General features: G+C 38.0%; 1 protein-coding gene across 7 annotated transcripts in view; it reads left to right on the top strand.

The window, feature by feature from the left end:
* The window catches only part of NRG1 (neuregulin 1), a 135,446-nt gene that overhangs the window by 68,813 nt on the left and 40,390 nt on the right, over window positions 1-26,243 (top strand). For all 7 annotated transcript variants that reach the window (XM_040417891.1, XM_040417887.1, XM_040417888.1 and 4 more), the window contains one exon: window positions 22,533-22,650. In XM_040417891.1, coding sequence (XP_040273825.1) covers window positions 22,533-22,650 — 118 coding nt within the window. The remainder of the gene's footprint in view (window positions 1-22,532; window positions 22,651-26,243) is intronic.

A 26,243-nucleotide genomic window follows, 5' to 3' on the forward strand; every position in this document is an offset into this window, starting at 1 on the left:
CCGATAATGAACAGAACAAGGAAGGAATGACAGTGGTAGAAATCGTTCCTCCCACATTTAGTATGCATTGGCCTGTATAATTAGGTCTGTACAAACCAGCACCGATGGAAGATGGGGCAGTGTAATGCAACCCTTATGATACAAAGATCCTTTCCTGTCATCAATAATCTTTTTGCTACAATGCTTGTTATATGGGATTGTTTTTCTGAATGTACTGTTCTTCTCCACTCTGCATTGTACAGGTCAGATTGGTATTATAGATCTTGTTTGCCAATATTTTAGTGTGCATGAAATATCCTTTATTGGGGTCAGCTTTTACATTTGGCAGCTCATCTCTTTTCAGCCTTGCTTTTCTAGTATGTCCGTTCTTAAGGCAAGCTGGAAACAAAGTCAGGCATTTCAAGTGCACATTAACATGTACAATCATGTTTATATGATTGATGTCCCTCAATGATCAATTGCCTTAGCATGAGGCTGATCTACTTAGTATTTCCAAAGCTTTTTAGTCTTCCCATTGCCTCTCACCTTATAATGGGGGTATTCTATTTCATAACTTACTGCAGATGTCTGCTTGCAATAAATTTAAATGAATAAATAAAATATGCACTTTTTATTTTTATATGTTTTTTCTCATTTTTCTTCCAACTTTGACAAAACAGGCAATAGATACATTACAGGAATTGCAGTCTTGCAAAAAATATCAGGACTTACAAATCAGTTGCAATTAGCATTACTGTAGGGACAATATATATTAACAGCCCTTTACCAGCAATCTTCCACATTCCTAATGAATGCTCCCACTCTCTTTATGTTTGGGATGAGGAGAACACCTGGCTATAAAACAGCTTGCACAATCCATTTTTGCACATATATTTAGACATTGTGACACCTTCATGTATAGTTGGGTACACTGTTTTATCCTATTAGATACATTTGCCTTAGGGATAACAGAATATAGCAGCACATTAGGAGATGTCATGTCAGATTACCACAATCATATCCAACGGGACATTTTAAGAGGAACAAAGAAAAAAGCAAAAAAAGAAAAGAAAAATAGCAAGATTGTTAACTGTTGGCATAGGATAAGACATAAGATATAGTAAGTAAACTTGTGGTGGTGGCACTAGCTCGATGGGTGAGTGTGCACAGTGTGGATAAACTGGCCAAGACCTCCTCTCTTAAATCCTCAGACTTTAAAGGGAATGTGTCATTAGAAAATGACCTATTGTTTAAATCAGGTTTAATTCTTTTTAATAATTTTTGGTGATGTTATTTTTAATTTTCAGTGTCAACATCTATATTTAAAACAAAAGCCAAAAATTCCTGCAGTTTTCACAGTGGCCACCGAGCCTAATAATAAGCACAGCTTCTTGGTCTAAATAACTTTACTGCAGTTACCTGCTTATCTATCATTCTAATCCTGCCTGTCATGATATCACCTCTGTTTATAGATAAGATCAGATCCACCATTCACAAAAGGTGATTGTCAAATCTTATCTATTCTTCCCTTGTACAATGATCTCTGTACAGGTCACACAGCATGCCTAGAAGACTCTCCCATAGAAGTCAATAGGGTCCCCGCTGACCATTGTGTCTATGGCCCATGTGGCTGCCATAAAGAAATTATTTTAATTCTTTCTAAGTGCTGTTAAGAACAGCTCAGGCAAGATGGCTGTCCCCATAATCATGTTCAGTGAATAGAATAAATAAATCTGCAACCAGAAAACAAAAACTGATTAGAAAACTAATCAATCCCATTAACCAGTACTTCCAATATTCAAAAGCCAGGTACACCATCAGATAAGAAGATCTAAAAATGCAGACAGAGCATTTTTCAATAATTAGAATGACTGGGACTGTTGTATATACTTTATAGCACACTTACCCTCTCCCTGGCTAGCTTCAGTCACGCACAGTGCTCTTTTCCTCCTCAGTATTGAAAAGTAGTCATTTGGTCAACGTTGAAAGTGGTTATTGATGCCTTTCCCTCAAATTGAACAGGCTGGCATCACAGATGTCATTTGTGGATGTTTTTTTTTTTTTTTATCATATATTAACTGAAATCCGCATCTAGATTTTAGGCCATAACCCATGTTATGGCCTAAAATTGATTACCTATGCTCAGGATACATCATCAATATCTGATCACTGATCCGGTCAGCTTTTTGAAGAGGCGCTCTAGTGAGTGATGTGACCTCCTCACAGCATACAAGACACATTGCCATACATTGTATAGCGACTGTGCTTGGTACTGCAGCCCAGGCCAATTCTCTCAGGCCACGTGACTGATAAACGTGATGTCACTGACCTAAGAAGAGGCCACAGGGCTCAGCTGACCAAACAAATATTGGTGACCCACCCTGAAGCTACATAATCAATATTCTACTTCTGGAAAACACCTTTGATTTAACTAATAGTGATCATATTATACAGATATTGTGTCCAATAGCAAAAGAGCAACAGGTATGGCACATTTCTGCATCCTTGACCACACATGAACCTGAACCTGGGAGATTAGGCTCCTGAAATTCTACATATATATTTCATGCATAACCATAAACCTGAGGAATGGCATCTGAAAATTGAAGTTTGAGTCTGTGTTACCACCAGCTAAACTGATCTATCAAGAAGGAAATATGTAGTTGTTAGGCAACTGACGTAAGTTATTTCCCCATAGACCAACATAGTGTTCATATAGCTGTTCCAGCCAGTGGTTCATGTCGAACAAGCTCACAGGCTCCTGGGAAGGATCAAGTTTTCCTCATAAAGAAATGGATACAGGATATTTCTGCCTGATTACAAATACATTTTAAGCCAAATTAATTCAATAATGTATGAAAACCATATCTGTGGCCAAACATTGCCCATTTTTCATAGACAATTTTTATGTTTCATGACTTAAATGTACACATTTTTCTGCCTTGGTTTGTAATATCTTATTTCATTTATCTATACTGGTACATTTAATTTTAGTGCCAGCAAGTGCATACAAAGTACAGTATATGGAGCTTTACAGGTTGTGTGCTTATGTGGGGTAAGTGTCCTTGATAATATACTGAAATCTACCTGCTAAATAAAAGAACAAAACAGACAGCCACGTTTCCTGCTTTTCTCCTTGGTGGTAATGCAGGAGGTCAATGAGATGCTGTCAAGTTTCTTTAATATCCAGAGATTTATAATGTTTCTGCTGACTTACCACTTAGCAACAGACACAGCTTGAATACCCAATGTGCAAAGGAAAAATCTGAAAATGCAGACAAGTGATTACAGTTTAGTCCAGTCTTCTATTCACATTTTTAGTCAGCCTTCTATACACATTTATTTAATTATAGGAGATGTTTAGTGAAGTGCAGTTAGATTATTATGGCCTTTGGCAGGTCATCTTACTCTGTTTCTGGTCATTCCTGAAAGACCACTTTTTCTCTGTGTTCCATCCTAATCAGGATTGTGGCTTGTTGGGTTCTCTTAACTATTTACATTCTGTGACAAATTACTGTCTAGTCTACACATGAGAACATCTGCCTGTCTAGTGTCAATGATAAAGCACTAATATGGAATTTTCAACTTTACACCTCACTTGTCTTTCTCCCCCTGCTATCTATCTATCTATCTATCTATCTATCTATCTATCTATCTATCTATCTATCTATCTATCTAGAAGAAACAAAGAGCAGCAGCAGCACAGTGGACTTGTAGGTATGGGTGCAATACCTCTTGGACAACAGACATCGTAGTCCATAGATAAATCCAAACGAAAATAATGAGGCAGCACTCCAAGCCAAGCTTGACAAAGGCCCCAATAAGTTGGAGTGCTGCCTCATTAATTTCATTTCTATCGATCTATCTATCTATCTATCTATCTATCTATCTATCTATCTATCTATCTATCTATATATCTTTCACAAGTTTTCATATTTCTGTAGAGGTTATTTGGCTTCCTATGAATTTGACCCTAGTGGAGGTTACATGTATGTTCTTTGACAGCAGTGACTGACTTTTCTCAATTACTTCCATTTCCAGTTGGAGATTTGAGTCCCTTTTGTGAGCAAATTACAAATGTTTCTTGTTTTATATATTTGTACTGTATATGTCACAGCATTTCTTTCTCTACATAGTAGATCCTATTACTTAGATCAGTTTCCTTTGCAATTCTACTACATTTCACAATATACTTCTGTACAAAATGTGTGTTTGTAAATACGTTATTGTATAGTTAATCAAAAATGGAAAAAAAGGCAGCACTCCAAAATAAGTAAAAAAAAGTGGTGTGCCAAGGGAGGTGAGGTCCACTCCAGGTGGCAGCTCTCAGTGAGGTGCCAGATGCAATGAGCGCTTCCATCAATACAGGTACAGATCACGCTGTCAGCCTTTGTAGGAGGAACCCGGGAATCTGCCTGTGCTCCTCCTCACAGTGCTGCAGCACGATCTGTGTCTGAAGGGGTAAGCTGGAGGAGATCACAACATCAGGAGGCACAAGGCACGTAATTAATGTTTTTTTATTTTTTATTTTTATTTTAACACTGAGGGCCCAGAAAGGGCATTACTACTGTAAAGGCAGTACAGAGAGTCCTTCACTAATGTGAAGGGGGAACTGAGAGGTCGTTACTACTGTGAAAGGGCACTGAGAGGGCATTATTGCTGTGAAAGGGGCACAGAGAGGGCATTACTACAGTGAAGGGGGCACAGATAGGACATTACTACTGTGAAGGGCACAGAGAGGGCAATACTACTGTGAAGGGGGCACAGAGAGGGCATTAATATTGTGAAGGGGGCACAAAGAGGACATTACTACTGTAAAGGGGGCACAGAAATATTATAACTACTTAGAAGGGGCACAGTGTGGGCATAAATACTGTGAAGGTGTGCAATGAGGGCATAACTACTGTCGGGGGGCACAGTGTGGGCATAGCTACCATGATGGGGCACAGGGTGGACACAACTACTGTGAGGGGGCACAGTGTGGACATAACTACTGAGGGGGGCACAATGTGGGCATTACTACTGTTAAGTGGTGCAATGAGGGCAGTACTACTGTGAAAGGGGAACAATGGGGGCATATCTACTGTAAAAGGGTGCAATGGGGCATTACTACTGTGGGGGCATTAATCTCTTACAGGAAATTACCTGAATACTCACTACACAATATAGTTCAACTATGAAATGTAGTAAATGTAGCAACAAGCGGATTTTTTTTTTCTTTAGAAGCTTTATTTGCTGTAGATTTAGACAAATAAAATAATGGATTGGAAATATCAATTAGTAGCCACAAACAAGTTTATTTTTTCTAATATTTTAGTAGGATATATATATATATATATATATATATATATATAAAATATATTCCAATTAGAACAAGTTATCCTCTATCCCAGCAGTCAGACCACCATTGATTACAAATATGTGGGTGGGGTGATCCCGTATGAATGAAGCAGCAGGTAGAGCATACACAGTCACGCCATTCTTCTCTGTGGACTGCAGCGACATAGACTTTGAATGGAGAGGTATTGCACATGTTCGACCATCCCTCCACTCAAACTTTATCTGTGGAGGTCCTAGCTCTCAGACCCCCACTGATCTAAGGTTTATCCCCTATCCAGTATATTGTCCTACACTAGCATTATTTAGAAGATTAATATGTACATTGTCATGCCCGGTATAATGAAACAAAGATGACCATATATCAAGTTTGTGCAAGATAGAGCGTAATAATTTGTTTCAACAGCACATAAAACAATGCTTCCCTCTTTTCTCAGTTGGTAATAAATTGAATATGACATTACTATTCTAAAGCTATATTTATACTGCTCAAATGTCAGGCAGATTATTGGGAACAAAGGTTTCTAAGAATGCTTGTTCCCGATAATCTTCCTGTGTAAATCAGATCATGCTGTGTGGTCAGGGATCTGCTGCCCAGAGACAATGACTCTGTATGAGAACAAGCGATAGCAGTAGCCATTACTCATTCCCAAACAGTGGAGGTGATCACTGCATGTAAATACCACTGAGGAGCAAGCAGTTATTAGGAAGGAACACGATAATCACCTGCTCTCCTAGGCTGTTTAAATCCAGTATAACAGAGGAGGCAATATGCCGAGATGATAATTATTTTGGTCAAAATGTTTACTTGTTCCATTAAAAACCGTATAGGAGACATCGAGCTAGTAATTCCTAGTGCTTAGAAAAATTAGATACCATTGAGCTTATGAAGCATTGACAAACAATAAAAAGCGGTCTTATATCTTCTATTTTTAGTAATGCGTGAATTTAAAACAACAAAATAGAAGAATATTTGATAAGATCTTCATCAAGTATATTACTTTCAATGTCTGCACCTTTTTGTCAGACTTCAACATTCCTGTGTACTCATAGTGTCTTTTTATGGCTGTGCTAGTACAAATTGAAGTACATTGTGTTTCCTTTTACTTTGGATAAATATATTTCTTCTAAGTCTTCTGTCTAATCACTTCCAGAATGATATGCAGATAACCTTGGAATAAATAATATTGAATAATGTAAACAGATTACCTCTTTGGAGTGCTCAGTCCCAGGTATGGAATCTATGCTGGTGGTGGACGTGTGTAGCCAGAACTTGCATCGAAAGACAGGAGTCAAGTAACAGATGACTCTCACTTCTCTAGTCAATTTAATAAAGGCTAACATGGACCAAATCTAGGTATAGAATCTATACCGTTGTTGGACATGTGTATCCAGAACCTGCTTCATAAGGCAGGAGTCAAGCAACAAATGACTATCACTTACTGTATTTATCTAGTCAATTCAAAGAATACTTACATGGGCCAGTCTAGGTATAGAATCTTAGAGACTGCACTGCATTGGCCAGGAATCGAACCCGGGCCTCCTGTGTTGCAGGCGAGAATTCTCTTACTGAACCACCAATGCCAGGATATCCTAGCATAGGTATAGAATCTGTTGTAGTTAAAAATACCCGTGCTGGTTAAGAGATTGGCTAGAGATATAGATAGAATATGCTGGCTACATATATTCAAGTTGCTAATATTAGAGTAATAGTTCTACCTGCACAAAAGATGGAGAGTGAATGGTGTTTGTTATTCATATCTTCTCCACTGGAGCGGTGAAATCACTTCCGAAGTGGTTCTAACTCTACTTACTACCGGTTCCCTGATGAAGGAACCCGGTGGTTCCGAAACGCGTTGGCTGAAATTTGTTCCTTGGAAGCATCCGTAGGATTATTGTGACATCACACAAACACGCTCCCAAACCTTTTACCTGCCGGCTCCTTCACGCGCGTGTCAGCTACCGGCCGGAGCGGCACACACGAAACAAGTAGAGCCAGAACCGCTTCGGAAGGAATTTCACCGATCCAGTGGAGAAGATCTGAATAACAACATCATTCACTCTCCATCTTTTGTGCAGGTAGAACTATTACTCTAATCTTTTACATATATGTTTTGTTGAGTCAGGGCAGCAGACTCAGTATAAATAACCTAGAGGCGGCTCCCCGGTCCTGTTACCGGGGAGATAGAGATTGATATAGCGGTAGCGCATGTGTTACACTTTATTTATCTAGCTACAGGTATGGAATGTATGCTAGTGTTGGACATGCGTAGCCAGAACTTGCATTGTAAGGCAGGGGTCAAGCAACACACGAGTAGCACCTACTTCTTTAGCCAATTCACTGAATGGTCACATGGACCAATAGTAGTTTTTTGTGGTTACTTTTTATACAACTTTGACGTGTCTAATAACCTAATATAAAGATGGTTAATATTGCACTGGGGTTCATTATGAACACATGCCTATAGCAAGGCAGTATGATTGATGCGTTCAGCACTAACTGAACAGTAGTATTAGCAAACAATGTTTTTTAGGTGGTTCCTAGTTCTCTAATGGAAGCTAAATAATGTTTAGGTCATTGTTTTTATCTTCAGGTTGAAGCCAGTGCATGCTCTGGGTATAAGATAAAGATTTCTCTACATGTATGTTTCAATACTTAAGACTGTGGTCATCTTCCTCTTGCTAAGTGTTTGAGTGGATGTGCTGGCAATACCATTACAAATGTGCAGCCCCTTCTGTGGGTGACACAGTTGGTTCTCCAGATTTGACCATTTCACCAGCTACTTGTTTGCTATTGAATGTGTAGACTGGTGGTATCTGCTTTCTTTTGAAAGTTGCAACATTATTTGCTTTTATGATACAATGGTGATTGGTAATTTAGGTATGAAGTTGTTTTTGTGTTTTCTATTATTCTACCATATACAGGGAGTGCAGAATTATTAGGCAAGTTGTATTTTTGAGGATTAATTTTATTATTGAACAACAACCATGTTCTCAATGAGCCCAAAAAACTCATTAATATCAAAGCTGAATATTTTTGGAAGTAGTTTTTAGTTTGTTTTTAGTTTTAGCTATTTTAGGGGGATATCTGTGTGTGCAGGTGACTATTACTGTGCATAATTATTAGGCAACTTAACAAAAAACAAATATATACCCATTTAAATTATTTATTTTTACCAGTGAAACCAATATAACATCTCAACATTCACAAATATACATTTCTGACATTCAAAAACAAAACAAAAACAAATCAGTGACCAATATAGCCACCTTTCTTTGCTAGGAGACTCAAAAGCCTGCCATCCATGGATTCTGTCAGTGTTTTGATCTGTTCACCATCAACATTGCGTGCAGCAGCAACCACAGCCTCCCAGACACTGTTCAGAGAGGTGAACTGTTTTCCCTCCTTGTAAATCTCACATTTGATGATGGACCACAGGTTCTCAATGGGGTTCAGATCAGGTGAACAAGGAGGCCATGTCATTAGATTTTCTTCTTTTATACCCTTTCTTGCCAGCCACGCTGTGGAGTACTTGGACGCGTGTGATGGAGCATTGTCCTGCATGAAAATCATGTTTTTCTTGAAGGATGCAGACTTCTTCCTGTACCACTGCTTGAAGAAGGTGTCTTCCAGAAACTGGCAGTAGGACTGGGAGTTGAGCTTGACTCCATCCTCAACCCGAAAAGGTCCCACAAGCTCATCTTTGATGATACCAGCCGAAACCAGTACTCCACCTCCACCTTGCTGGCGTCTGAGTCGGACTGGAGCTCTCTGCCCTTTACCAATCCAGCCACGGGCCCATCCATCTGGCCCATCAAGACTCACTCTCATTTCATCAGTCCATAAAACCTTAGAAAAATCAGTCTTGACGTTTCAGCTTGTGTGTCTTGTTCAGTGGTGGTCGTCTTTCAGCCTTTCTTACCTTGGCCATGTCTCTGAGTATTGCACACCTTGTGCTTTTGGGCACTCCAGTGATGTTGCAGCTCTGAAATATGGCCAAACTTGTTGCAAGTGGCATCTTGGCAGCTGCACGCTTGACTTTTCTCAGTTCATGGGCAGTTATTTTGCGCCTTGGTTTTTCCACACGCTTCTTGCGACCCTGTTGACTATTTTGAATGAAACGCTTGATTGTTCGATGATCACGCTTCAGAAGCTTTGCAATTTTAAGAGTGCTGCATCCCTCTGCAAGATATCTCACTATTTTTGACTTTTCTGAGCCTGTCAAGTCCTTCTTTTGACCCACAAAAGATGGAGAGTGAATGGTGTTGTTATTCATATCTTCTCCACTGGAGCGGTGAAATCACTTCCGAAGTGGAAGGAAGTTGCCTAATAATTATGCACACCTAATATAGGGTGTTGATGTCATTAGACCACACCCCTTCTCATTACAGAGATGTACATCACCTAATATGCTTAATTGGTAGTAGGCTTTCGAGCCTATACAGCTTGGAGTAAGACAACATGCATAAAGAGGATGATGTGGTCAAAATACTCATTTGCCTAATAATTCTGCACGCAGTGTACAGTGTGTGTGTGTGTGTGTGTGTGTATATATATATATATTTTATTTTTTATTTATATTATACATTGTATAGTATTAGTGTATATTATATATATGATATAATTAATTATTATGTAATTAATCATAAAAAATTATGTGAATCTCTCAAAAGATTTGGAAAGTAGTTATCATTTACATGATATTATTAACATTTCCTAACGAGATATGACAGATTAGCTGTGAGATTCTTATGGCTGGGTAATCTGTATAATGATGGCATAATATTTGATGTAACAAAATTCCTGATAACATAGTTATCCTCTGGCAGTCATCACCATGACTCGCTATGTGGAGATATTTACTAGCAAGTTGGCTTCCTGCCAGTTGCCTAATGGATCATGTGTGAGGCAATTTCATTCAGCCTTTTAGCAAAGTCAATCTGGGTGATGGCACATAATTTGCTTTCATGTGGATTTCTTGGCTAGCATTGCTGTCAAGCATGATCAAGAAGCTTAGTTGGTAGCAAGCTGACATGAGACTCATCAAAAAAAGGCGACTTGAAGCTTCCGGGTTTAAAATCTGTCCTCCATGGAAATTAAATTCTTCTAACAAACAATTTATCTGCCAGTACTCCCACAACAGAAAGCTTGTTATGAAAATGGCATTGCTTAGCTTAAAGTGGGGATTCCAGTTTTGTAAAGTAATCCACAGGATAGGGGATAACTTTGCGTGTAGCTGCTCCATTCGTACTCAACTCCAGCCATTAGTACTCAACTATCTCTAGGACTCCCATAGAAATGAATGGAGTGGCTGCGCACATGAGGGACCAGCCACTTCGTTAATTTTGAGGGCCTCCACAGGGTATGAGGTTATTGTAATCAGTTGAGGTCCTCGTGGTATTACCCCCACTGATCTTAATAGTTATATAGAAAGCGGTCTTCCAATGCAGATATGTCAACAATGCTTCAACCCTTCTTGCATCATGTATAGTCACTGGAATATGGAGACAAAGGTCACCAATGTGGCCATGGCCTACAGTATGAAGAACAGTTTTATAGGCCATGGCTAACTTCACTGATCCTGTGCTTTGTTTTTACTGTTTTATATACAATATTAGCATTTATATGCATGTACAGTAGTTGTGTTAGTCAACTGTACAAATGTCAACTATAATTTTAACCCCATCCGGTGCCATTACAGCTTTCATCGGATCCAGGGATGCAAGTACCAACATGCATGCTGAGCCCACCATATACTTCTCCTGGAACCAAATGTCTACTGGTAGGTTCTATATAAGCAGACTCAGTTTTATACTGACTTTAAAACCAGCCTCCAGGACAGATTGACTGGTCAGGTGTGCATGACTGAATGGAGATCGCTACGCCTCCAATATATACTACAAAGAAAAAATGTGGGTGATTGAGTCAGCACAACCCTGTATGCAGGTGCACATCGCTATGGCGAAATACACATACAAACGCAAAATACAAATGTGATAGCACTATGCATCCAGCAATAAGAAATGGGAAGGTAGGAAATGTTAGAAAATTTTGAGTTATTTAATATGAAATGTTAATTTTTTTTATCCCAACAAATAAATTTATATTTTAATAGAAGATAGATAGATAGATAGATAGATAGATAGATAGATAGATAGATAGAAAGCTTCAATAAACTTAACAATTGCATTTCCAAATATGCTTCTGGTTAAAGTTTGTATTACATCCTAAAATATGTGCATGCCTTGAGAAAACATATATTTCTTCGTTTAGCATTGTGCTGGAAGTCAGAATAGAAAGGCCAGGTGCTTAGCTTGTTAGCAAGCAGACTATACGCCTCCACATTGTGAGTCAGCAATTTACTATATGCCTGTTAGGTATAGTTTGGCTCAGTAGTCCTGAAGATAGAGCAATTCAATTTGTAGAAATAGTATTTCCCTCAGGCATCGTATTCATGAATGGTTCGTCTTTCTTGCCTTGCCTCGGGTGATGTTCAATACAACATTCCAACCCATACAGAATAATCAATTAAAAAAGTCAATGAATGTTTTAGTTAATTTTTAGAATCGCCATGAGAGAAAGAAAATTTTTGGTCTATATTCTGATGATATGAGTTTTATGTTTGAGTGTGCTCAAGTTGTTATAAGTTATTATAGGGTGTTCAGGTGTAGAAATATACAATTCTAAATTTCTAAATACATAAATTTTTGCATAGTTTTCTTTTTGCCATACCTACTTAAGTAAAGTTATTAGATTTTATTTTTGTAGTATATCATTTAACATTTTTTTGGGTTGCTTCCTAATATATTTCTCCAGCCCCTGCTTGTGACAAATTTACATTGTTCACATTTGACATTAAGTACAAAACTAAGCTTTCCTTACGTTAAGGAAACTTCTGTTGTTTAGCCACTTAGGGTAATTAAGTAATCATTAAAAATGAAACTGCTCCACTTCCTTCTGGTCTGTAGGTGACATTGATGGAGTGCCTCTTCGAAGCTATGATGGCACAAAATTGAATCATTAAATTAGGCCAGTTGTTAATGCCCAGATACCGATTAAGTGAACAGCTTGCTATTTGGTGGTGATTAATTTGGTTTTAATATAAATTATGCTCTTAAGCAGATTGATAGTTAAAAGAAAACTGCTTACAGATTAAGATTTTTACTTAATATGATATCCCTATGTTGAAGTAGATGATATCACCGTGTTGAAGTAGTATGTTTGTACATTATATAGGACCAGCACATTTCACTAAGCATCACTTATTACATTAATTTTTCTTTAACAAACTGTAATTTCCATTTTCCATTATCTTCCTGGGAATCAAAACTATTCAAATGAAATGTCTAAAAGGGGTCGTCTAATTAGACCAGCTTCTTTAATGGTATACTTGTGGCAGATTTATTGAAGACATTCATGCACATGCTGCAGATAAAGCACAACCTCATCTTTAATATTCAGGACTGCAGAAATTTCTGATTCAAATTTGCCCAAAAACCTACATAGAAGGCAGAGTATTCTATAGCAATACTATTTTTACAGCCATTATCAGCACAATATCATTTGCTTGCCTGTGCAAACCATACATACCGATGATTAACAATATTGGGGCAGATTTACTATTGAAAATGCACCAGTTTTTTATGCCAAAAAACTAACATACATGCTTTGCACAACATTTATCAAGTGCTGTAGACACTTTTCTAACCTTTTACGCCTTGTCAGACAAGGGGCGTGATTTATCATAAACAGATGTGGCTTCATAGAAAAGCAGTATGACTTAATTGCACCTTCATGCTCCAAACAATGGTCCACAATTTTGGTGCATTTTTTATAGTAAAAGTAAGCCAACTTATAAGTGGTGTAAACTTAGGCTAGTTTCACATCTGTGGCAGAAATCTCCAGCAGGCTGTTTTGGTAGAGAACAGCCTGCCAAAGTTCTCCAGATCTGGCATTGCCAGATACTGACGCCTGCTCGGTGTACCTTATTGACTGTAATTGGGTACGGCAGAGATCTGGTCACTACCTGGCAAATATGCCAAGAATCGGCCGGACAAAAAGCTGCATGCCAATGATAGGCCCCAAAGGCCTAGCAGAAGGCAATCTCATTTGCAGCTGATTTTGAGTCCTCAGGGATGGACATACTATACGGGTAGCCTGTGCAACTGCAGTAGGAAAAGGAGCCCACCACTATCTTAACACCATCTTGTTGTCATAGCTGTTAGTGGATTTCAATCTGAAAGAGAAATCGGTACACCATAACATAACTTGCTATGAATGAACTCTATGATGAGCACCTCTCTCAACAAACCAGCTTTTTCATAAAAGGTGTCCATTCTTTTCTTGTACAAGGCACGTTTGTAGACTGTGTCTACCTAAAACCAGACATCCTATTAAACCTTATTGATAACTTAGTCCTGTCATCGGCCCTCAGAATCATGTCCTCATGTGGGTGCAAGGAATTTCAGTTTGACGCTGATTGCAATAACTTAAGCAGATTTATGTAGTATAGAAACCCCACTTTATGGTGCTGTATGGTTTAAATTGTGGCTTGGTCCATTAATTTGATGAAATTTTCTCCTAATAAACTCTTCAAATAAAAGACACCTTTGCTGGCATGTTTACAGTGTGAACATTAGGCTTTGCCATGCCAACTTCCCTACTATCGCCTCAGTAAGTGGCAAAAATGCCACAGTTCTAAAACTTAGAATTTTGGTGCACGTACAGAAATCAGGTGCATGAACAGAATTCTGGAATAAATCTGGCATGGGATTTATGATACATCAAATTTATAACAGACTGTGAGAATGAATCCTGAATTTATCTTTTTATCTTTTTTTAAGACTGGGATTCATATTCTTAGACAGTGCAGAGTTCACTAGTAAATCTGCCCTATAGAGTCTGATTATTAGGAGACTATTTTTTATGCCCTTTCTAATTACTGAAAAGTAATGACACCAACACCAAAAAAATATTATGTAATATACTTAAAGGGGTGGTCTCATTTCACCAAATGGCATTTATCATGTAGAGAAAGTTAATACAAGACACTAATGTATTGTTATTATCCATATTGCTTTCTTTGAAGGCTTGTATTAAGTGGCTTGAATTAAATTTATTCTACATGATAAATGTCACTTTCTGACACAACCACTTTAAGAGCCAGTTTTGCCTGGATAGACATGCATGTACTTCTGGTCAAGAGGTATTAACATGAATTACGTTAATAGAAGTTATCATGCCAATTTAGTAAGCAAACAAGCAAAAAATATGCCTGCTCACCCCAGTCTTGGCCCATTTTTCCTTTTTAATCTTTCCTAACAGGGTGAACTTTTTCTGTTGAGTTTTTGCAGTGCTAATGCATTAAGCACATTTATGTTACTGGGTTATAGATTTTAGCAAAAAGCCTTTCAGTAAAGACATAAATAAGATCTGTAGTAAAGATGAAAAATAAGTCATTTTAACTAAGAGCAGTGATTTCATAAAAGAAAAGATGGGGTCATTCTGGTCACACAGCCTCTAACATCACTCAGTGGTGGGCGCCAGCCTTTCATTTATTGATCTGTGGAGCAGGGTCGCTGCTTCAGATCATCTTATAACTTTAGTTAAACCTCTCTAAACTTTAGTAATTACTGTAAAAGCAAAAGAGTGATTCTTCAGTAATTCATATTGTGCGCCATTTGGACTTCATTCTCCTCTGATCCAGTGCCACTGCTTTGGTTCTCCAAGAGGTCTATGCTTCCAGCGCTGCAATGAGGATATGCTTGAATACTGCCCATAAGTGGCCTCAGCAGTCAGCTGAGTAGTCAGGCATGTCATGGATGCAGCGATGGCCTCTTTGTAGCAATGATATGCCAAGTAAGTCACGTGATCACTGATTGCTGGCCTCCCAACTTTTTGGGGCCTAAGAACATTAATTTAAATGGGTTGGTCAATTTCTAAATATTTTCAGAATATGCTTTAAAATGAAAAGCTAATATATTCCACACATCCAGCCTACACAGGGCTGTACAAGAATTTACTTGTATATGGCCAGGCATGTGTAGACAGAGGATTCTATGAGCACATAGGTAGCGTAATACATTGTGTAACCAATGTGTCCCTGCACTGCTATTGTTTACATGTTCTCTTGTCCCTGGACAGGTCATTCCTGATAATTGCCTGTTGTGTTGACCCACTTAAATGGGGCCTTAAATAGGTTATCTCATGATTAATGTAAAAAATAGAAAATTAGACATCATATAGTATATGACAGAACCAGCCCTGGAACCAAACATGGAACCAAACATCTCTCCATTCCATGCTACAGTTACTGTGACATTTATTTCAGGCCGGCAGCTCAGGAGGTGTGTCCTTCAGAGGGCATGTTCTTTCTGCTGCAGCTCACTTCCTGTCACAGCTCAAAGGGTGTGTCTTTTCTACTTCTCTCTCCCTGTCACAGTTCAGGGAACGAGTCCTTTCTCAGGGGATATGCACTTTCAGCAGCAGCCTTCTTCCGCTAACTGTCACAGCTTCTAACAGAAGTTGCAGTTGATTGAAGGATGGAATTAAGCTTGTGTCTCTACCTCAGTGAAGTGGACAAAGAAATAAGGAAAGAAGAAAACAGCAGGTGGCGCTATACAGATACATTTTATTGAATAACTCAGTGGCTATGCTGAATTTTTAATTATATGCAATTACAAAAGTATTCAGATCCAGGTGCTGGTTTGAAAAATGTAGAATACTTTTTGTGGGACAACCCCTTTAAGGATAAAAAGACATTCTATTCTGTATTAACGTTAATATAGAAGTAGAGCACTGTACATTACACCCCCCTGTGAATTCTATGTTTCTGTTCATTGTAAGGATTTTAACGTGGTTAAGGTGCCCTCAATATGCAGGAAAATGCAGAAGTCAGCTTCAATGGATTGTAATAAAATACACCAAATAAAGCCAAAGCCAAGTCTATTTTTGTCTTGCCTCCACCAGCACAATGTGTTGTATTGTGACCTTGGTGCTGCTGGAGGATGTTTCCTTCAGTGAAACAGGAAGAATTTATGTAGTAGAGGTCATATTTGATCAGACCTTGTATCACTAGTAAGGGCACCTTGTTTATTTATTTATTTTTGTTTCCTTGACTTGCATTTATGTTCTGTATGTGTCCCGGTATTAGAAAACGGGAGGAATTTTTCAACTGTGGGGCAAATTTCTGGGGCAGACTCTATTTTTAATGGTTTACAGTGTCATATTTTTACGTGCCATATTTGAAGTTTAATAGATTTGATTGTTTTAAATATCAGGCAAATTGGGGTAAAACAAAATGTTCAATCAGGTAACTAGAGCCCTCACATATCAAACTATCATGAACGAAAAATGTCACCTTTGCCCAAATCAACCCGTCACTTGAGCTGCTCTTGGAACATGAAAATGGTCTTCTAATCTGCTGTTATAAACTACACAACTACTTTTTATCTGAGTTTTGATACGTGAGCCCCTTTCATGAATAGTAGTCCCATGGGGCTACATAGCAAGGTAGTTGCTAACCAAAAACACTACTTTATAATAACACCCACCAGATGTTGGTCATAAAACAGTACAGTATTTGAAGAATTCATTAAGCTTACGAAATATAGAGTTATGTCAGAAACATGAGAGCCGATTGACATTGTGTCCACACAGGTCATCCTATCGGCTGAAAGATCTTATTATGTATAATTCAATAAAACATTGATCACTGAGTCATATGGTTCAATGATGGAAAAATAATTAGTAATATAGTGTTTTGTTTGTTCAAGTGTTCAATGAGCGAATCCATACCAAAGAATAAAACATTGTAAAAGACAAAACTTTAGATAATTAATTTGTTCATACAAATGTGGTATTTACGTTTCCAGACTGTGGCTGAGTTTCACATTTTATTACCCTTACCGAGAAAGTCTGGATCAACTTAAACAGTATTGCTCATGGAGATGAAATATTTCCAGCCCTCTGCTGATTTGTGTACATGAAAGGGAGATCTTGAGATATTCTATGTTTGGATGGAGGCCTAGCACGTCTGATCTATAAACAACCAACTTGTTGAGCTCCAAATACCTTCATGGTTCCTGTGAAATGAATAAGATTTAAGGAGATTGCTGCTTCATATCACATTGACTGCAACAATTAAAGAGAAAATGTACATGATAAAAACAGTCCATAGAAAATCTTATTGTTAAAATATATTAAAGAGATGATGACCCACAATTTGCTATTTACACAGAACATTCTGTTGAGGTAATAGTCCTGGGCATCACCACTGCCTATGCACAATAATACTACACTATTACAGTGCAGTCTTCATGTGTCCCGTGCTCAGCTTACAAGCAGACTAATGAGCACCCTACATCCAGCTCCATTATTCTTACCAGCTGACATTTTCTGGTTAAGACATTAGCACTAATTACATCACCATAATCTCTATATCTGCTGCCAATACTGGTCTTTCCTCATATGACCTCCGTATCCTGTTCTTTGCTTTCTTGAGAAAATGACCCCTAGAAGACCTTAGTTTAACACTGCAGAGCAGTGATTGGATTAAATTGGCAAGGGTTATGTCACACGTAAAAAGCTGAAGAAAATAAAATACATTAGATAGACCCAACCTTTATGCTGTTGATACTAATTCTGCTTGGAGGAGCTTTTGGAGGAGCTCTACTTTTCCATTTAGATCGGTTAAAAGGGACCTTTCACCACTCCTTTTATGTCTGTTTTAGTAAAATACTATTATTCCCCATAAAATAGCAATTCTGACGCATCCTTCCTTAGAACTTTTTGACGTTTGATTCCTGTTATTCCTACTAATATTTATGAATAAATTGACAACTGAGTGTTACCGTTCCTCATCCAAATGATGGATCCCTACACATTCTAACACTATCTGCACTGATTGGACAATGTGAGCCTATGTAGAGACACATCTCCCAACTGGTAACACCTGGTTGTTAATTTGTTCATAAATTTTCGAGGCGAAATAACAGAGGAGGAGAACAGCATCAAGTTCAAAGAAAAGATGCTCTACAATTGTTATTTTATGAAAAGTGCAAGTATTAAAAAACAAACACATGGCTGCACATGGCAAGTAGAATGGGACTCTATTCCGTGTTGCATCAACCCACAAGTATGATTCGTAATTAAAATAGGAAAATTAAATGTGCTGATTAGAAAATGAAACATGGTAGCGCCATACTCTCCACTCAGTTTCTTCACACTGCTTTTCAATTTTATTTTTTATTGTCTGCATTTGTTATATCGAACAAGACAAGAACTAGAAACTCAGTTTTTTCATAAGGAGAACATACGTTGTATGCTGATGAGCCTGCAATCTACCTTGCTGACACTGAGAATTTACCACTTTACCTTGAATGTTCCTGTTAAATCTGGATTCTGTTGGAGATAAAGACCATGGCTATTTAACCCCTTTAGAATCCGGATTCGGTTGAACAAAGAATTACTTTGATCTGTACCTAAAACTTTGCTAACTTATGTGGCTGTCATTACATTAGTACATACCCCTGAAATTTCTGTACAATCTGCTCAGAGTTCAATAGTCATAAAATGCTGTCAGAACAAACTGAAATATGTCTTGCTTGGATTAACACTTTGACTCCTGTGTAGACAGTCATCCTTATTAAAATTGAATCAGCATGCATCGCCATCTAGAGGAAGCGTAACGCCCTGCATCATGTCTTGTATTGTAGAAAGGGACAAACTCTAACTTTACAACAGATTATTCATTAATCTGTTTTTTATTCCATTTAGAATGACATAAACATAAAATAACTCAAATAATTTGTCTAAATAAGATTCAATATATTTAAGTATATTAACTTAATTAATTTGAGGAGGATTTCCAGTATTTATCACATTTGATTATATTTCATTTTACATTATATATGCCAGAAAATTATATACTTTCCATATTCTTCAACATAGATTCTTGTGAAGCTCATTCATACCTGCCAGCTGAACCTGCCAAGGAATGCATGAGCTTTTATGATAACAATGCTGTATCTCTCTGAGGACTGCTTGACAGTTACAATTTGCTCAGGAAATCCTGCGATAAAGATTTGGCTAATCTATACTCACAAAAGTTACTGCAGATGTCAAACCTGTCCAACCAGACATGAAATCGAGTAGATGCAGTTGCCTCTAAAACCTCCACAGTCTAGGTGGCATTCTTTTCTTAGATCTCATTGGCTTGCAGCCTAATAATCATATATACTAATACTTTGATTAATATTTCCATTTATAGGTTTCAGCTGTTCGACAAGGCAGTGACGCTGGCAGTAGTGCCGCTCCCTTCTCTCTGCTTTTCCTAGGCAGAATGACGACACGTTCATTGGTCATGTCATGTGGCCTAGGAGCAGCTCAGCCCCATTCAAGTGAATGGGGCTGAGCTGCGATACCAAGCCCAGCCACTACACAATGTACAAAGCTGTGCTTGGTGAGTACGGAGAAGGCCTCATGCCTTATCAAAACAGCTGATCAACAGGGGTCTTAGGTGTCAGACCCCCACTGATCAGATACTGATGATCTATCCAGAGGATAGGTCGCCAGTAGTAAATTCTTGGAAAACCCTTTTAAAAGGGTTGACTCATGGAAGTTGATCACTAAGGCTTCTTTTACACTTGTTGTAAAGTTCCGGCAGGCTGTTTGAGCAAATTCGGACTGACAAAAAACTTTGAAAGTTCTTTGACATAGTGATATGAAATCATAATATATATTCATTGTGCTCTACTAATCAGGTAATATTTCTTGCAACATTCCTAGTTCTTAATAGAAATCTAGTCCCAAATTAACTGTATTTAAAATGTGCTTACACAACTTCCGGAAGGTGAAATACTGTAAATCCAATCAGTACTTAGCACAATATGTGCGGTATGCTTTAAAACGGATATCTCTATGAGATATGACCCCAGTAGGCAGTTGACTTTGCTCAGTGGTTGAGCAGAGGTTCTTTGGAGCCAGGATGCATGTAACCGTTTCAGGTAAGGATTATATGCCTGATCCTAACCCTGTTTCTAAGCGATATCATGTGATCCTTCATGTTATTTTAACAGGACAACACACTTTGAAATATTTGGTATGCTATTATCTCTAAATACAATAAAGACTGTGTTTTCTTCTTCATGGACATGCTTCCAGGAAATACATTGTCCAATATTATCTCTTCAGTGTTTGTCCAGCAGATACATTATCTGGGACTTGTGCTATGCATAGTCCCTGGGGAAGCTAGGAAGAAATGGTTCCAATTCCAAGCAGAATATACTTTAGCAGTGAATATTCATATATAACACATAGTAGTAGTTGTGTTACTTAACATGTGATTGTTGAAGATTTGCTTTATAAATAATATTAGTAGTCTGAAGATGAGGGGAAAAATGCATGAGAAATGTGAAGAAAAATTATTTCATTATTTTAAAACAAAGTAAGTTTATAGTCTTCATTAGACCATGTTACTTAGTATGGCGTGTCCTATTGTTTGCTCATGCATTGAGCAAATTTTCTGAAGACTAGAGTTGAGTTTAGGTAGCCATACATCTTAAAAGAATGTCGGCTGGACTCATCTGATATGCACGGATGCCTCCTGACTCTCCCCTAAGAGCAGATGAAGGATCAGGCAGCTGATTTTCTACAAGCATTTATCGACTTGTAAAAGTCATCTTCACAAACTTAATAGTCTCCAGTTTCGACATTTACTAACATATCTTCTAGAAAATGGCCAACTTGGATGTCAGTTTGGATGGTCAAAGCGTGTGACAAGTAGGGAATCCTTTGTGCCTAAATAATAATTGATGTAATGTGTTAAATTAATATACATATTCTTGCATAAGGACATTTCACATGTCACGAGGATATCACAGTGGTGTGTGACAGCCACAACATGTTCTCATCCATGGCGGTTTGGAAAACAGATGTAGTTCTTCACTGCTCACTCTCTAATATAGCCCAAGAACCCCTGTGATTTCTGTTTTAAAACTAGTCAGCAATCTGTTCTTGATCTGTAAGTTTCTATTTTAAAATGCAATTAAGAGTGTCGGCTAAAACTATTTGATATCAGATCTCTGCTAATTTTGGTTTTGATAATCCTTTTTTCGTGTGATTTAGATTTTTTCCACTTGTTTGGATTTAGAAACTTGGAACTGGTATATGGGAACTACTGAACTACAGCTAATCATGGGGAGCAGTGCAGAGTAGCTGTAAACAACATTCTTCTGCAACCCTATGTGGCATTAAAATGTCACTCATCCAGATGACAAAAGTTTATTTGGAAGCTTAAAGTATATTTCACAACTAAAATGGTTTTGTCCATGAAATATTAAATAGCTTTTACCTGGATTTTCCATTTAAAAGGGGGTTGAGAGGAATTGGCATATTTAGGGTAGGCCGTCACTATTAGATCGATGGGGTGTATGACCAGCATGGGTGACAGAGTTGAACTGCCATAAATCTCATATAGATGGTCTATCCTAAGCATTGATAGTCAATATTACAATTCTGGAAAACCCCTTTAAGGAAGCCAGACAGAAAAATTGTGTCTATTGTAAAAGTTGTTAGTCAATACATGTCATTACATAAAATTTAAAAGAGTTATCATAAAATTAATGCAAAAAATGAAAATAATAGATAATCTAGTACATGACAACCTTTTTCTAACAAAGATAGAACCAGCCCTGTACCTCACATGGATCCAGAGATATCCCATGATTATTGTAAAAAATAAAAATTATACATAATCTAGTACATGACAACCTCTTTCTAACAAAGCTAGAACCAGTCCTGTACCGAACATGGATCCACAGATCTCCCCTTTCATTGCTCCAGTTATTCTGCTAGATTTATTTCAAGCTGGCAGCTTAGGGGGCATATCCTTTCCCAGAGGGCATGTTCTGTCTGCTGTAGCTGGTGGCAGTTGAAGGATGGAACTGAGCATGTGCGTCCATTTAAGTGAGCAGGACAGAGAAATTAGAAAAAGTGGCGCTTTACAGATAGATTTCATTGAATAACTCAGTATCTGTATAAATTTTTAATTAAATGCAATTACAAAAGTATTCAAATCCAGGTGCTGGTTTGATTTGTAGAATATTATTCATAGGACAACCCCATAAAATCATTTCCATTAATAGTGCAATAGTATTTAAACAGAATGAATATATTAGTAAATGTAACCTCTTTTTGTTTCTTACTTTTTTTACAGCCCCTCCAGATCATCTATCAAGATGTGCAGAAAAAGAGAAGACGTTCTGTGTTAATGGTGGTGAATGTTACGTGATCAATGGAATTACAAGCAGCACCGCCAAAAAATTCATGTGCAAGTAAGACTATTTACTATATATGGATCTGCAAGTTAATATTCAGCCATGAGTATTGTGTTATTAAAATCATAGGTGTCATGCTCAATTCAGCTTTTGAATCATACATTAAGCCTTAATTATTCCACCAACACATTAAAGGGGTTGTCTGGGGATTTGATATTGATAGCCTATCCTCAGGATAGGTCATCAATATCAGATTGGTGGAGGTCTGACTCCTGGCAACCCTGCTGATCAGCTATTTGAATAGGCCCTTAGCGCTGCAAACCCCTGCCCATCTGATATTGATGACCTACCCTGAGGATAGGCCATGAATCAAAAATTCAAGGAAAAAACTCTTTAAACTAAGATATGGTCCTCTTACCTGACTCCAAATAGCACAGCGGGTGTGGGTATAAGAATGGTATCAATGCTAGGTGTACAAAAAACAAGCAATCAAAAGCAGCATTTGATCACAAAACAAGATTTCATATACAGAATAATGATACAGTGATCTACAAATTTAAAAAAGTCTTGATTCAATCTTATGGTGTGTTTTTACACAGTACTGCATGGCTCTGGATGTTACCTTACATGATTTTACGATTTTTAATGTTGAACAAAATGTTTATGAGTTAACTGAAAAGGTGAATAATGGACTAGTTTTAAAGCGTCACAAGGTTTTAAGAAAACTTTTGATATGTCATAGATCTGAGCGGTGAGACCCCAACCAATTGCTAGAATGAGGAGAGGGAGGTGCTCATTTATTGCACCCTAAATGCTAGTCCACCTCACTTCCTCTTCAGCAGTGAGGAGAGAAAGAGTAATATGCAACTGTTTCTCTCTCCTTGTTCTGTTCTTCTTCTCCTTGTTATCAGTGCTGAGACCCCACCAAAGCTTTTAAAATGTTTCTATGACATATTAACTGTGTTTTTCAAAACACAGGGACCTTTTATTATGCATTATAGTGTCAGATTTGGGGGAGACCTATGAAAATGGAGAAAAGAAGCTTTTCAATAAAGTGTGCATTAAAATGAGAGCTAGTGTGGTTTGCTTTTTTTTGCATTTTTATTCATATTTTGATAAGTCTCCACCACTTTTGAGATTTTGTAAGCCATATCTAGAGGAACATCAGCAGAAATAGAAGAAAAGATGTTTGTCTTGGTTGTTTCTATTAATACTCTATCATAATTGGTCAGCCAATGGAAAGTTCCATAGAATTCAACCCTAAAATTCTCTTGATTATTACAAATCCCCCATTCAATTCTGCTACATGCGTCACACATGAAATCCGGTAATGTCATATTGATCACGGATGTACAGTCGTGGCCAAAAGCTTTGAGAATGACACAAATATTAGTTTTCACAAAGTTTGCTGCTAAACTGCTTTTAGATCTTTGTTTCAGTTGTTTCTGTGATGTAGTGAAATATAATTACACGCACTTCATACGTTTCAAAGGTTTTTATCGACAATTACATGACATTTATGCAAAGAGTCAGTATTTGCAGTGTTGGCCCTTCTTTTTTAGGACCTCTGCAATTCGACTGGGCATGCTCTCAATCAACTTCTGGGCCAATTCCTGACTGATAGCAACCCATTCTTTCATAATCACTTCTTGGAGTTTGTCAGAATTAGTGGATTTTTGTTTGTCCACCCGCCTCTTGAGGATTGACCACAAGTTCTCAATGGGATTAAGATCTGGGGAGTTTCCAGGCCATGGACCCAAAATGTCAACGTTTTGGTCCCCGAGCCACTTAGTTATCACTTTTGCCTTATGGCACGGTGCTCCATCGTGCTGGAAAATGCATTGTTCTTCACCAAACTGTTGTTGGATTGTTGGAAGAAGTTGCTGTTGGAGGGTGTTTTGGTACCATTCTTTATTCATGGCTGTGTTTTTGGGCAAAATTGTGAGTGAGCCCACTCCCTTGGATGAGAAGCAACCCCACACATGAATGGTCTCAGGATGCTTTACTGTTGGCATGACACAGGACTGATGGTAGCGCTCACCTTTTCTTCTCCGGACAAGCCTTTTTCCAGATGCCCCAAACAATCGGAAAGAGGTTTCATCGGAGAATATGACTTTGCCCCAGTTCTCAGCAGTCCATTCACCATACTTTCTGCAGAAGATCAATCTGTCCCTGATGTTTTTTTTGGAGAGAAGTGGCTTCTTTGCTGCCCTTCTTGACACCAGGCCATCTTCCAAAAGTCTTCGCCTCACTGTGCGTGCAGATGCGCTCACACCTGCCTGCTTTCATTCCTGAGCAAGCTCTGCACTGGTGGCACTCCGATCCCACAGCTGAATCCTCTTTAGGAGACGATCCTGGCGCTTGCTGGACTTTCTTGGACGCCCTGAAGCCTTCTTAACAAGAATTGAACCTCTTTCCTTGAAGTTCTTGATGATCCTATAAATTGTTGATTGAGGTGCAATCTTAGTAGCCACAATATCCTTGCCTGTGAAGCCATTTTTATGCAACGCAACGTTTCTTTGCAGGTCCCCATGGTTAACAATGGAAGAACAATGATTTCAAGCATCAACCTCTTTTTAACATGCCAAGTCTGCCATTTTAACCCAATCAGCCTGACATAATGATCTCCAGCCTTGTGCTCGTCAACATTCTTACCTGAGTTAACAAAACGATTACTGAAATGATCTCAGCAGGTCCTTTAATGACAGCAATGAAATGCAGTGGAAAGTTTTTTTTGGGATTAAGTTAATTTTCATGGCAAAGAAGGACTATGCAATTCATCTGATCACTCTTCATAACATTCTGGAGTCTATGCAAATTGCTATTATAAAACTTAAGCAGCAACACTTACAATTTCCAATATTTATGTAATTCTCAAAACTTTTGGCCACGACTGTATATGTGACAACCCACTAAATTTATACCAAATGAAGCCATTTCTTTAAGCATAAAGCATCAAGTTTGACCTTAATTGTCGTAGACTTCCCAGTTTACAATGTGTCTATGTTTGATAACATCTGTATAATGTATGAAATGAACCGTTTATATTATCCCAGTTATTTGTGATCGCACATACCACCAACGATGGAAGCTTAGATAATTTATAACTAACAAGTGAAACACCTTTCCTAGGTGTAAGACAAGCGGTAATTGGGCAAATTATAACACATACTTTTGAAATATTGTAATGTAACAGTCCTTCTAAAGTTTCTTAAAACAGAAATTTTCATGTCAACTTTATATCTGTTGTTGTATGCTCATAAACTTTTTTCAAGACATTATGAATACTGTTGCTATTCACAAACTCATGCTATAAGTAGCTTACTATTTATTGTATGACCATTGCAAAAGTTCAGTGCAGAACTCTCTCCACCAAAAGTGCCAGAAGATCAAACTGTCCTTCAAGAAGGCACCAAAACTTTAATTAAAGCAGTGTTCATTGTTTAGCCTCTCAAGTCCTAGTCCTCACTGTGCTGCCTGGTGTGTGGGCAAGGATGTGATAAAAAGATGGTTGCTCTCATACTTACTGGTGTTTTGTATTTCCTTACTGTGGCTTTTAGTAGCCCCTTGCTCCAACTGAACTAAAAGGGTTGATAGCATCAAAGAAAACTAAGAATAGTACAAACCCACTGCAATTTTCCTCTTCAGAT

This window comes from Bufo bufo, chromosome 2, assembly GCF_905171765.1.
Source record: "Bufo bufo chromosome 2, aBufBuf1.1, whole genome shotgun sequence".
NCBI lineage: Eukaryota > Metazoa > Chordata > Amphibia > Anura > Bufonidae > Bufo > Bufo bufo.